General features: G+C 46.3%; 1 protein-coding gene across 3 annotated transcripts in view; it reads right to left on the reverse strand.

Moving 5' to 3' along the window:
- slc30a9 (solute carrier family 30 member 9) overlaps positions 1-14,379 on the reverse strand; it is a 191,296-nt gene that overhangs the window by 116,787 nt on the left and 60,130 nt on the right. For all 3 annotated transcript variants that reach the window (XM_038791311.1, XM_038791312.1, XM_038791310.1), the window contains exon 7: positions 12,496-12,578. In XM_038791311.1, the coding sequence (XP_038647239.1) occupies positions 12,496-12,578 (83 nt within the window). The remainder of the gene's footprint in view (positions 1-12,495; positions 12,579-14,379) is intronic.

The following is a 14,379-nucleotide window of genomic DNA, read 5'->3' on the forward strand; positions in this document are numbered from 1 at the left end:
TCCTCCTCCTCCTCACCACCACCCTCCTCCTCCTCCTCACCACCACCCTCCTCCTCCTCCTCCTCCTCCAGCATATCGCCCCTCTGCTGTGCGATGTTGTGGAGAACGCAGGAGGCAGCCACGATGCTGGCGACCCACCCAGCATCATACTGGAGGGCGCCTCCAAAATGGTCCAGGCACCTAAACCACATCTTCAAGAGGCCAAAGCACTGCTCAATCACACTTCTGGTCGCTGCACGGGCACCCAATGAGGAGGAGGATGTGGGGGCAGTAATAGCAGGTCTGAATTCAGATATAGCTGAGGAAATATGACTCGAATCCTAATATCCTTACAGTTGCAATCAAATTGTTGCAATCCTGTTAAATGCCTTCCCTGTAAAGCATGACCCAATTGTCACTCCAGCAGGAATGATGGATCAGGTGCCCAAGTCAGTGTCAGAGTGTTTGAATGGTTCAGGACTGTGTAGGACTTGTCAGGGTGGATGATGTGGGCCAACAATGCCCAGATTCCAGCCGCAAACTCTACCAATCCACAGAAATGCCCTCCTTAGCCTCCAGGAAAACTGGGTCAGAAGCCAGTAGTGGATCAGGGACCTCCCATCACTTTGAGACAATGCAAATGCACAAGGTTACAGAACAACCAGAGACCATCATATCCCATAGCCCATCAACACCAAGCCCAAAGTGAGGGAAGGGGCCTTCCCCTTCTCCACTACCACCAATTCATCCTTCTCAAAAAATTGAAAAAAATCACCAACACCCTCAACAAGCTCAAGGAATTCCCAAGGCCCTAAAAGTTGATTGGAGAACACTACCCCCTCTGCACCAGCATCCATGCTGCCCCAGGCAGTCAAGGATCATTCAATTGTGGAACCACGACCACCCAATCCCCTCCAAAAGCACCTGGGTGGTACTACCCCACAAGAAGCATAGCAAGAAGCTGTGCCTCCTGCACTTTCCAGCAGGGTTGGTGAGTCAACAAATGGCTCACAAGGGGAATTCCTGAATGCATTTGAGGTGCACACCCCTCTTCAACAGGACTGATTCCTGGGGGGACACCACAAGTGATGTACAGATTTGTTGTCATCTACAAACCTACTTGCCATACTTCAAACACTGGTGTTCATAGATCATTTTTTTTAAAAAGGGAGATAACTAGGATAGTGTATGAGGAAAATCCAATAAACATAGTCCATCTGGATTTTCAAAGTTTTGATGACCTAGTTCAAACTAGATTATTACACAAGATGATACCCCACAACATCATGAAAAATTTTAAATGCTGGATCAGGAATTGGCTCCAATCGTATAGTAAAATGTTGTAGTTGGTTTAACTTGGAAGTACATAAGGAAGTACATAAGGGTGGAGCAGTGGTTAGCACTGCTGCCTAAGAAGCTGTGGACCCAGGTTCGATCCCAGCCTGGGTTACTGTCTGTGTGGAGTTTGCAATTCTCCCCGTGTCTGTGGGTTTCACCCCCACAACGCAAAAAGATGTGCCGGTTAGGTGGATTGGCCACGCTAAATTGCCCCTTAATTGGAAAAAAAAATAACTGGGTACTCTTAAATTTAAAAAAAAGAAAGAAAAAAAACTTGGGAGGTATATCTCTCGTGGTGTTCCCCCAGGAATCAGTCCTAGGTCCACTACTATTTATGATCCTTACTAATGATTGAATATTGCTGGCTCATCAATTGTGCCAGTGTTATTCTCTACCTAAGTATTGATTTAATCTCACTTCCCTACTTGTTCATCACTCTTCAATACAGTATTCCACTTTTTTCAAGCAACCCTCTAATTCCCACTTCAAAGAAGTTAAGGACTTTACTTTGATAGTTGAAGCAAAAATTTCACATTTTCCATCTACTTTCTACTTAATCTAATCTCAATTCTTTTTCTCAAATTTATGCTTTCTTTGTTGCCATCTCTCCAATTAATTTTAGATTTAATTTCAAAATAATCAGCGTGATAAGTTGTGGGGAGAAGGCAGAAAATGGAAATGAGTTGCAGATTTGGAGAACTAGTGCCGACACGATGGGCCAAATGGTCTTCTTCTGTAGTATAATGATTCTATAATAAAATGATCACAAGTTGGTGCTGCAGATTCTCCTCAATCTTCTACGTATTCATCTCCCTCTGCTGGCTACAGTACTGAAAGCCAAAAATGTCATTCCAGTACACTATTCCTTGTTTAATTTCTGGGGAGGAGTTTGGAGACGAAGAAAAGAAAATATTGCTATTAGCCCACTGCTGCAAACCGCAACAAAAATTTATTTTTGTCCATTTCTGACTCCGCCTCACTCCAGTCAGAGAGTCATAGAGGTCTTCAGCACAGACAAGGCCGTTTGGCCATTGCCAGTCAAAAAACAACTGCCTAACTGTTTTAATCCTATTTTCCAGCACTTGGCCCTTGGTCTTGTACGCCTTGGTATCACAAGTGCACATCTAAATACTTCTTAAATGTTGAGGGTCTCTGCCTCAACCACTCTTTCAGGCAGCGAGTTCCAAACTCCCAACATTCTTGGGTGAAAATTCCTTACATCCCCTCGAAACTTCCTACCCCTTACCTTAAATCCTCCCTAGTCACTGATACCTCCACCAAGGAGAATAGTGTCTTCCTGTCTACTCTATCTATGCTCTCATAATTTTACACATCTCAATCATGTCCCCCGCATTCGCCTCTACTCCAAGGAAAACACCAGTCTATCCAATCTCTCTTCATAGCCAAGACTCTCCAGCCCAGGCAACATCCTGGTAAATCTCCTTTCCTGTGCTATCACAAACCTCCTATAATGTGGATTTCAGAACTGCACAAAATACTCTAGCTGTTGCCTAACCAACGTTTTATACAGTTCCAGCACAATCTCCTTGCTCTTAAACTCTATGCCTTGGCTAATAAAAGCAAGTGTACCATATGCCCTCTCAACCATTGCTCTGCTACCTTAGGAGACCAGTGCACATGCACACCAAGGTCCCTCTGATCTTCGGTGTTTGCCAAGGTCCTGCCATTTATCATGTATTCCCTTGCCTTGTTTGGTCTTGCACAAGAGCATCATTTCACATTTAACTGGATTGAATTCCATTTGTCACTGATCAGCCCAACAATATCCCTCTGTAATCCAAGGCTATCCTCCTCATTATTTACCATTCCACCAATTTTCACATTGTCCCAAACTTACTGATCACTCCTCCTCCTCCACTCATGTCCAAATCATTTGTATAAATCACAAAGAGCAAGGGTCCTAATATTGATCCCCACAGGAGCCCACTGGGCACAGGCATCCAGTCAGAAAAATACCTCTCGGCCATAACCCTCTGCTTCCTGCCACTCAGCCAATTCTGGATCCAATTTGACAAATTTCCTTGGATCGCATGGCTCTTCACTATCAGTCTGCCATGAAGGACTTTATCAAAGCCTGGCTGAAGTCCAGGTAGACTACATCAAATACATTTCCCTCATCTACACAGCTGATCACTCTCAATCAAGTTGGTTAGACATGACCTCCCCTTAACAAAACATGCTGACTATTCTGGATTAATCCCAGCCTCTCCAAATGCAGATTAATTCTGTATCTCAAAATTGTTTCCAACAGTTTGCCCACCCACAGAGGTTAGACTGACTTGCTGTAGTTTCCCGGTTTGTCCCTTCCTCTCCTTGAATAATGGTACCACATTGGCAACCTCATTCCTCCGGCACCTCTTCTGTGGCCAGAGAGGATTGAAAATTATTGCCAGCGCCCCTGGGATACATTTCATCTGGCTCTAGAGATTAGTCTACTTTTAATTTAATTTCATCAGTCCTTATAGAACTATAGAACAGTACAGCACAGAACAGGCCCTTCGGCCCTCGATGTTGTGCCGAGCAATGATCACCCTATTTAAACCCACGTAACCCGTAACCCAACAATCCCCCCATTAACCTTACACTACGGGCAATTTAGCATGGCCAATCCACCTAACCCGCACATCTTTGGACTGTGGGAGGAAACCGGAGCACCCGGAGGAAACCCACGCACACACGGGGAGGATGTGCAGACTCCACACAGACAGTGACCCAGCCGGGAATCGAACCTGGGACCCTGGAGCTGTGAAGCATTGATGCTAACCACCATGCTACCGTGAGGCCCTAATTTCTTCTTCCTGATTTCTATACTCACACCGTCCCTCTCACAAGTGAACACTGACACCAAGTATTCATTTAAAACCCCACCGTACCTCCTCTGGCTCCACACACAAATTACCACAGTGGTCCTTAATGGGCCCCACTCTCCCTAGTTATCCTTTTATCCTTATGTACTTGTAAAACTTAAGATTTTACTTTATTTTACCTGCAGCATCCTTTTACGTCCCATTTTTCCTCTCCCCAAGTTCTCTTGCAAATCCATATGCCTCTCAGACTTCTGCTGCTTTGAACCCTTGATAACCACAATAAGCCTCGCTTTTTCCCTTATCTAATGCTGCAAATCCCTCAATATCCAGGGTTCACTTGATTTGTTGGTCCCATCTTTTCTCTCGATTGGAACATGTTGGCCCCTGTACTCTCCCCATTCCCTTCTTGAATGCATCCCACTGTCCCATCACAGATTTACCTAAAGTGTCTTCTCAAGGTCCACTCTTGCCAAATCATATCTGATCTTATTACAATTGGCCTTCCCCCAGTTTAGAACTTTGACTTCAGGTCCATCCTTGTCTTGAATGTAATGCAGTTATGATTACTGTCTGCAAAATGCTCCCCCACTGAACACTTCAAGTAACTGGGCAAGTAGTTGAAGTAAGTCCAGGAACTAACCGCTCTTGTAGGACCGTCTACGTACTCCTTAAAACGTTCTCCTGGATGCATTTTTAAAATTCTGCTCCCTTTAACCCTTTTACACTATGGCTACCCCAGTTAAAATTGGGGAAATTGTAATCCCCCACTATCACTACCCTATTATTTTACACTTATCCAAAGTTTACCTACATATCTGCTCTTCTATTTCTCTCGGCTGGTTAGGGGGCCTCTAGAACACTGCCAGCAATGTGATTGCTCCTTTTCAGTTTTTACGTTCAACCCATATGGCTTCAGTTAAAGAGCTTTCTAAGATGTTGTCCCTCCTTATTGCTGTAATTGATTCCCTGATCAAAACTGTGAAACCTTTTACCTCCTTTCCTACTTCGCCTGAAGATCTGCAACTTGGAATATTGAGCTGCCCATGACATCATGTCTTAACGTGTGCCCTCAATTCATCTGCCTTGTTAATCAGATTCCTTGCATTAAGATAAATACCATCCAATCTTGCCAAACTCCCTTGACTTAACTGGTCTAGACATTCTATGCCTTCCTGTGTAACTTGATGTCTCTTCTAATTTTGGCTGTGCATCTATTCCTGCTGAACATTCTCTCGGGATCCCAGCCCCCCCTGCGAAGTTAGTTTGAACCATTCCCAACAGCACGAGCAAACCTCCCCTGCAAGGACATTGGTCCCATTTCGGTTCAGGAGCAAACCGTCTGACCTCCACCTTGTGGAAGTCCCACCATCTGCAAAAACTGTCCCAATGTCCCAGAAATCTAAAGCCCCCCCCCCCCCCCCCCCCCCCCCCCCCCGGCACCATTTTTCCAGCCACACATTCATCTGGACTAATTACTATTTCTATACTTGTACGTGGCACCAGAAATAATCCAGAGATTACTACCTCTGAATTCTGATTTTTAATCTACTTCCTGGCTCCCTAAATTCTGTTTGCAGGATCCCATCCCTTTTTCTGCCTATAATTGTTGGTACCAATGTGTACCACAATATTGCCCTCCTCCTTCAGTATGCCCTGAAGCTGTTCAGTGACATTGCTGACCCTGGCACCTGAGAAGCAACATACCATCCTGGAGTCTCTTCTGCAGCCACAGAAACGCACGTTTGTTCCCCTTACAATTGAATCCACTACCTCTATAGCACTGACGTTCTTCCACCTCCCCTCTTGTGCAGCAGACCCACCCATGGTGCCAAGAAGTCAGCTACCACCACTTTCCCCTACATAGTCATCTCCCCCAAAAGTATCCAAAACAGTACATCTATTAGAAAGCAGGATGGCCACAGGGAACTCCTGCACTACCTGCCTTCCTGTACTCTGCCTGGTGGTCACCTATGCCTTTTCTGCCCATTCAATTCTTACCTGCGGTGTGCCCATCTCACTGAATGTGCTATCATGATTTCGCTCAGCATCGCTGATGCCCCATAGTGAATCCACCTTCAGCTCCAGCTCCAAACTGCAGTTACACCAGTAGCTTCATTTGGACACAATTCCTGCAAACATGGTCACCAGGTACAACTGAATATTCCATGATTTGCCACATAGCACGGGAGAAACATATCGCGCTCTCCGGCCATGACTACACTTAAGCCTCTTACTTACTAACTTTAACCCAAAAAATTACGCTTACAAAGAAAACGATTAACTTACTTCCCCAACGCTAACTTTATTTAGATGACTGTATTATCGTAAACCTGACTTTCACTTCTGTGTTTATTCTCAGTTAATCCCTTCCTCCAAAGAAAATAACTCCACAACTGCTTCACTGCGATGCTGACTGTGAAGTCAATGCGAACAGGAATCCGACCTGGAAGTTTATGAAACTCAGCTGGGCTGCGCTCCTGCCCAAAGACTGAGCACCTCACTCAGTCCTTTTAGCTTCACTTTCTCCCGCTTTCATCCAACTCACTGTGTTTCACTCAACTCCAAAAGCACTCGCGCTTAGTCAAGTAACACTCAGTGCAAGGAAGCATCTTCACAAAATTCCTCAACACAGTTGATTCAACTCCAATCATGTTTATTTTACCTTAGGAGCTTTTGGTGACATCTATTTAACAATGGCCCATTGATTTGCCACTTTAATTAATTAGTGGATTCTTATCAGACCATTAAAGGCTAATTTAATTTCTGTGGGGAAAGTCTTGTTCTTGGTCACAAAAAAAATCACATTAGTGATTATCTTTAATTAATTAATTTTACTCACATGTTCTACATAAAAACGAAGCTTACTTTTTACTTACTTTGCAATTTTATTGTGTGCCTCAACTTCTTATCTTGCTTTAAGTATACTATTTGCTGCACTCTTCATGAAAATCTTTTTCATTTCCATAGTTTCTTTTCTTCATTTATTCCTATGCGATCCATTGCTTCAATTTCTCTTTCTGCTCACTTCAACAGCGCCCTTCAACTGCCTCTATCTCTATGCTTCTTAATGGTTCTCCACTTCCATTTTATGTTCTCTTCGCTCCAGTCCCCTTATCTGCTTACAATCAATTCTACTCTTCCCTATTTATATTTATTTTAAACCATCATACCTCAGCTTCCCTCTCCCACAGTACTCACTGCACAGCCTTCCCAACTACTTTCATGCTTAAACGACTTCATGCACAATTGATCACGACCTAATTACCCATATCGATCTTCATTATTCACTTCCCGAAAATACTGAGTAAATTACTTTTAATTCCTGTTAATTGTGCTTCTTCATACCCAGCACTGTACTCGAACTACGTTGTCCATTCCCACCAGCCCCTCAAATTATCGACACTCCATCCTAACTTAGCATTACTTTCCTTAAGCTACACGTCACCCTTCCAACTTTCCCTAAATAAGAGAGTTTAATCTTCATTTCCAATGAAAGTATCAATACAATTGTTATTTGTAAGCTGTATAATCTTCTACTGATTTGTACCAGTTCAACACCACAGGTGCACACTAGCTATTGCATATATTCTTTCACAAGGGGCGCGATTCTCTGGAAAGATTTCACAATGGCCGAGATTCTCCAGAAAGATTTCTAAGTGTGGTAGCAATGGGAACTGCTGCGATCTTCCCGGCACTTGGCCCAGCAAGGCCGGCAACGCTATTCAACTTCAATTGGTCCACTTAACAAGGACTCGAGGGTTTCTCGCTGCAAATGAAGGTTCGCCAGCTGATTCACCGGAACCGCGCTCACCAACCCCCCGCTAACAGTCAAGCAGTGCTTGCTCAGCCAACCCAGCCAGCTGGCAACAATGGTGTCCAGGAGACAAGCCCCAAGGTTCTGGGATGCAGATCTGGGAAGACTCCTTGATGCAATTGAGGCCAGGAGGGATATCCTGTTGTCTCGAGAGTCCTGGAGAGTCAGCCATAGGACACCCAATGTTGCCTGGGACGAGGTGGCGGCAGGACACCCGGAGCGTGAACAGCAAGACTGGCCTCCAGTGCCGTAGATAGGTCAATCATCTTCCCCCGCCCTCAGAGGCCTTTACGCCCCCGTGCGAGCAACCACTCCCCAACTCTCCATGCAACCCACAACCCTCCCTCCAGCCCCCTCTCACTTCAACCCCCCCAATCCTTCTTGCACACAACCCCTCCCTTCAATCTCCGCAACCTCCCTTCACCCCCCCCCCCCCCCCCCCCCCCCCCCCCCCCCCCCCTAATCACCACTGTGAACCATGTATGTGGCTAACGATACCCTCGGTCTCCAGTCAGGAAAATGGTTTAAACCATTTGCAGAGGGCAGCACGGTAGCATAGTGGTTAGCACAATTGCTTCACAGCTCCAGATTCCCAGGTTCGATTCCCGGCTGAGTCACTGTTTGTCTGGAGTCTGCACGTTCTCCCAGTGTTTGCGTGGGTTTCCTCCGGGTGCTCCGGTTTCCTCCCACAGTCCAAAGATGTGCGGGTTAGGTGGATTGGCCGCGCTAAATTGCCCTTAGTGTCCAAAAGGTTAAGACGGGGTTACTGGGTTACGTGGATAGGGTAGATACTTGGGCTTGAGTAGGGTGCTCTTTGTAAGAGCCGGTGCAGACTTGATGGGCTGAATTGCCTCCTTCCGCACTGTAAATTCTATGAAAAGCTCTCCCACAATCGCCAGGAGGGGGCCCAGACTGGTAGGAGCATGCCCTGGTGGCTGAGGATAGAGCAGTCACCAACATGGAAGCTGGCAGACACCGCAGAGGTGATGAACCACCGGGACCCAGCCAAAGGACCTGTCAAACGCAAGTTGTTATTGCCTTACTGACTGACCCATCCCTCCGACTGACCACATGTCCGTTCTTCCGCAGATCCTCCAGCCGACGGCACCTGTCCATCTGGGGCGGCACCCTCTCCAGCCTCCCAGGAGAATACACACGATCATGGCGTCACAGTAGTCATACCCACCAGCGCAGAAACACACACCTCAGTGCGAAATGTTAGTGGTTTGGCTTCTGAGGCACAATTTGGTGAGCACCACACTGCTGCTGATGCACTTCAAGTGGAGGCAGGAACCCCCGGGCGAGACAGCAACCTGATGCTGAGCCTATGGAAGAGGTCATCCCAGAGCTAATGGGGAAGTTAGGGAGCGGCTTAGACATTCATAGGGAGATGTCAGCAACACTCCAGCAGGTCCATAGTCGCTTGGAGGAGTCCCAGAGGCTGCAGGAGCAGATGTCAGCAGCAATGCGTGGCACAGAGGCCAATACTGCAAAGGTGGTGACCGCAGGGGAATGCCTGGTACAGTACGAGGGCACCTGGTACAAGATGAGGGCACCATTAGTGAAAGTGTCCAAGGCACCATACGGACGATGACGGCCATGACTGAAGGTCTCGGCAGAATGTCTGACACTGGGGGATGTGACCCAGTACCAGGCCAACCTCCAAGGTTCTGCGGGACATGTCCCACAGTCAGATATGAATGACCAAGGCACTGTGGAGCTTGTCCCAGATGCAGGTGGGCATTGCCGAGCATGGCCAATCACAGAGGAGCATCGCCGATGGCATCGATACAATGGCAGACATCAGGGAACCGCCAGGGCTGGCAGAGCCACGATGCAGGGGCAGCTGGCAGAGCCACATGATGCAGGGGCAGCTGGCAGAGCCACATGATGCAGGGGCAGCTGGCAGAGCCACATGATGCAGGGGCAGCTGGCAGAGCCACATGATGCAGGGGCAGCTGGCAGAGCCACATGATGCAGGGGCAGCTGGCAGAGCCACATGATGCAGGGGCAGCTGGCAGAGCCACATGATGCAGGGGCAGCTGGCAGAGCCATATGATGCAGGGGCAGCTGGCTCATCTCACGGTGAACCCCAGGGCCCTATGGGCACTGAGCGGGAGGAGGCGGTGCCAGGTGCCATCCCAAACCCATCCCATGAGTGGCAATGATGATCACCAGCTCCCCTGAATTCCAACTCTCTGATGAGGCCACGTTACTGCCAGCACACGGGACAGGGCGGCACAGCTGTGCATGTGCTGCCAAGTGAGCTGTGGCCCTCTGGCTCAGAGCCCTTGGAGGACGCCTGCCAGGAGCATCAAAGGGCACTGCGCGAGGTAAGCAGCTGTCTGCCTCCACCTCCGATGTGCATCCTGGGGACACACCTAGACAGTGGTAGAGCTAGGAGGGGCAAACACACAGAGGATTACTGAGGGTGCCGTGGGGGGATGCAAGTAGGGGTCAGCAGCATCATCGGGAGAATGGGGAATTGTTACACATAATAAACATCCTTGTGCACAACACGTATGATGCCTCTGTCACTTTCTTCCACAATGCACGTTGACTTCCGAACCCTTGGTCCTTCTCTCCGGGCATCTCCCCCTCTGTGGCACTCACCCACCCTCTAGCTGTGGACGTGTCCCATCCCCTGGGTGTTCAGATGTTGGCTGCTGCCTTCCGCAGTGTTCAATCATAGTGTCCAGGCATCAAGGTGTGATTGGGATGCTAGGCAGTGAGCTGCACATGCTACATGGCCTGTCAACCCACAGAAATCCACCTGGGTTGTGTGAAGTGTTCATTTAACCACAACTGCCCAATTTCTTATTAGCAATAGCCCTCAACCGCACAGCCAGAGGCCTTGGCAGTTGAAGGTTTTGGGTAGTCGGTGGATGAGACGGCAGGGACCAGAGTTGCCCCCAGAACGGGTACACGATCAGGGTTTTGCATGGTGGCTCTGTGCGCAGTTACCCTCCCCCACAAACAACCCCTTCATCCCCATCCCACTGTGTTCCACCCCCCACCCGAGGATCCCTCACAGACGCCCCCCACCGAGCACTGGGATGGCAAGCCCAGCACCCGCGGGCTCTTTGTCTGTGAGCAAAGATGGCTACTCAAGTCCTCGGCACCCATAGAAGCACTTCCGCCAGCTTCACGTTTTTCAAAAGAGTACTAATCAGAGCCAGCGTGGCCACTTGCTGGGGAGGTTGCTGAATCACGGGGGGCCGTTGGATATGGGGTGGCTCCCATTAATTGTATGGAAATAGGACTTAAGTGGTGATGATAATATTCTTTGATAGTGTCACAAGTAGGCTTACATAAACATTGCGATGAAGTTACTGTGATAATCCCCTAGTCACCACACTCCGGCGCCTATTCGGGTGCACTGAGGGAAAATTCAGAGCGTCCAATTCACCCAATAAGCACATCTTTCGGGACTTGTGTGAGGAAACCAGAGCGCCCAGAGGAAACCTATGCAGACAGTGTCATGCAAGTGTCCCTTTAAGAAAGGTTTTGTTTTACCACATGGCTTGTAGCACGGCTTCAGTGATGTCATTTGTGGGTGGATCTGGGCTGTGGGTGTCAGGTGAGGGGGGTGCTTAGTTTTTTGGTTTCATTTTTGGTTTGTTCGTTTGGACTGAAGAAAGTTTCCGTTTTCTCAGTTTTATTTTAAAGCTTTTCCAGTGAACTGAAAGCACATTGGGTGTGGCAAACTGCCTTGGTAACCTTAAAGCTAGAGCTGCTTTATTATTATTTTGAATCTGCTGGTTGGAAACTGAATCATAATCTCAGGGAAGGGAGTTGGCCCATTCAAGCGAGATTACTGTGTGCTGGGCCACGTCCTTGAAAGAGGTTTTGGTTTTATTGGATTTTGTATTGAATTGGAACAGCTAAGGGGGATTCATTAAGAGTTAACAAATTGATAACAATTCTTGCTAAGTGTTTTATATATGTTAACTACATTCTTATAATAAACATTGTTTTGATAAAAGTGCCTAGGGAGTCTGATGAATCACACCTGAAGTGAGGGCTCTTGTGCCTAGCCAAATTCAACATAAATGTTATGGGTCAGGTGCTTCATAACACACTTTGGAGTTTCTACGCCCTGGCCCATAACAACGGGGAGAACGTGCAGACTCCGCACGTACAATGACCCAAGCCAGAAATTGAACCCGGGTCCCTGGTGCTGTGAAGCAACAGTGGTAACCGCTGTGCTACTGTGCCACCCTAATTGATTTCTTGCCACGCTGCAACAAGGTCCCGATTTCGCCTACGGGAACGGACTGCTTGCATCACAAATTATTTGGCGCCTGGCGCAGTTCTCGTTTTCGGCCTCTCCCACTATTCACCGGCCTCATTTTACTCGAGTCTTCAATACCAAAAGCAGTACTCCTATTACACATCTTCATTTCACTGTCAAAAAGATCAAATACTATCTAGTGCATAAAACTCTTTTCAGCTTTTCCCAAATAGAAAGGATGGAACCCTATCCCAACATCGTAATCACATTTTAAACATTGTAGAAATATTTCTCAGACTTACTTTCTTTATGTATAACTTCATCATTTTGACGCTGCGATTTTGCCCTTACAAGAGCTTCTCGGCTACCATGCACCTCAAGAGCCCTTAAAGAAATATTGAACATCTGTTAGAAATGCTGGAATTAATTACCTCTTTCGGATGTATTACATTTTATACCCAAAATTGACAACTTAAGAATGTTTAAAGTTATTTAAAATCACATACATATATCAGTAGAATCCTTGCTAAAACATTATCTTAACACCAAGTACATTTGGCTTTGTTGGTTTGTGTTCAACAGTGAGGGAATGTGAATATTTGAATTTCCACATAATCCTCAATTGTTTTTGTTATTTATTGATTAGCAAAAAATGGTTTTCATGAAAGTGTTTAGAAAACTTTTCCACTTGTTTGCAAATATACAATCATTGCACCATTTGTTCATAATGCCATTGTGCCAAATATGACACTATTCGCCAATCACTTCAAAGGCTTGCCAAATGATTTTCCATAACGAAAATCCTTAAATCCAATTGTCCCATCAAGGACATTATTTTCAGCTCAACAATGAAAACTGTGTGGAATGAAAACTGTGTGTGGAAGTAGGATATCTCATCACCTAATGCAACTTTTTACCACCCACTTTTACTGTTCGGTGTTGCTTCTCAGACCCCAAAGTATTCAATATAATCTGGTCTAAAATGTTATAATTAAGAACAAACAGAACATTTTTAAATGTCCCTTCTTAATAGAAGTGGCAAATGATGAAATAAGGTAAATGGCAATGAGAAATCTGTGGTAGAACTATTTATTTAAACTCATTCTCAAATGAAAATATTTTAAAGGCAATATTTTCTTCCTTTGGTCTGAGACTGCAGGTTTGCGCATTTAAAAATCACAAAAAATAATCATTAAGATATGTTTAAAAATGTATTTACAGCACGACATGTGGCACGGTGGTTAGCATTGCTGTCTGCGACGCTGAGGACGCGGGTTCGAGCCCTGGGTCACTGTCCGTGTGGAGTTTGCACATTCTCCCCGTGTCTGCGTGTTTCACCCCTCACAACCCAAAGATGTGCAGGCTAGGTGAATTGGCCATGCTAAATTGCCCCTTAATTGGAAAAAAAATAATTGGGTACACTAAATTTATAAAAAATTTACAATTACTGAAAATGAAATGCCATTAAAGTGGAGCTTAAATTCTCCGAGCTCCCAATGTCTTAGCAGATAAATGCATTGCCTGGTGTTTGGTTAGATTAGAAATCCCAGGATTAAGCACCAATCTGTACTGAATTACTTGATCCAATCCCAGGAATCAACAGGAACAGTACAATTGCCTTCAGCATCTTTGGGTTAGCAAAGATGAAAATTCACCAGAGTGTCCGGTTATGGTAGAATGTACTGTAAACCACCCTGGATTCACACATGGGATGGAAGTACCAACAAAGGTGGTCAACTACAATGTAGATTTACGCTAGCAACAATCAAAATTCAAAAAATGAAAAAGGGCAGAGTTAGCATTTATTGCCCATCACCAATTGTCTTTGAGAAGCTGGTGGCAAATTGCCTGCTTGACCGCTGCAGTCTATGTGATGTAGGTGCAAGCACATGCTGTGAAGGAAGGAGTTACAGGATTTTAACATAACAATAGTGAAAGCAAGATGATATAGTTTCCCCCATCAGAATTCTAAGTGGTTGGGAGGAGATCTTGAAAGTGGTGTTCCTGCGTGCCTGCTGCTCTTGTCCTAACCACCATGCACGGTAGCATGGTAGTTAGCATAAATGCTTCACAGCTCCAGGGTCCCAGGTTCGATTCCCGGCTGGGTCACTGTCTGTGCGGAGTCTGCACGTCCTCCCCGTGTGCGCGTGGGTTTCCTCCGGGTGCTCCGGTTTCCTCCCACAGTC

Source organism: Scyliorhinus canicula, chromosome 3 (genome assembly GCF_902713615.1).
Source record: "Scyliorhinus canicula chromosome 3, sScyCan1.1, whole genome shotgun sequence".
NCBI classification, from domain to species: domain Eukaryota; kingdom Metazoa; phylum Chordata; class Chondrichthyes; order Carcharhiniformes; family Scyliorhinidae; genus Scyliorhinus; species Scyliorhinus canicula.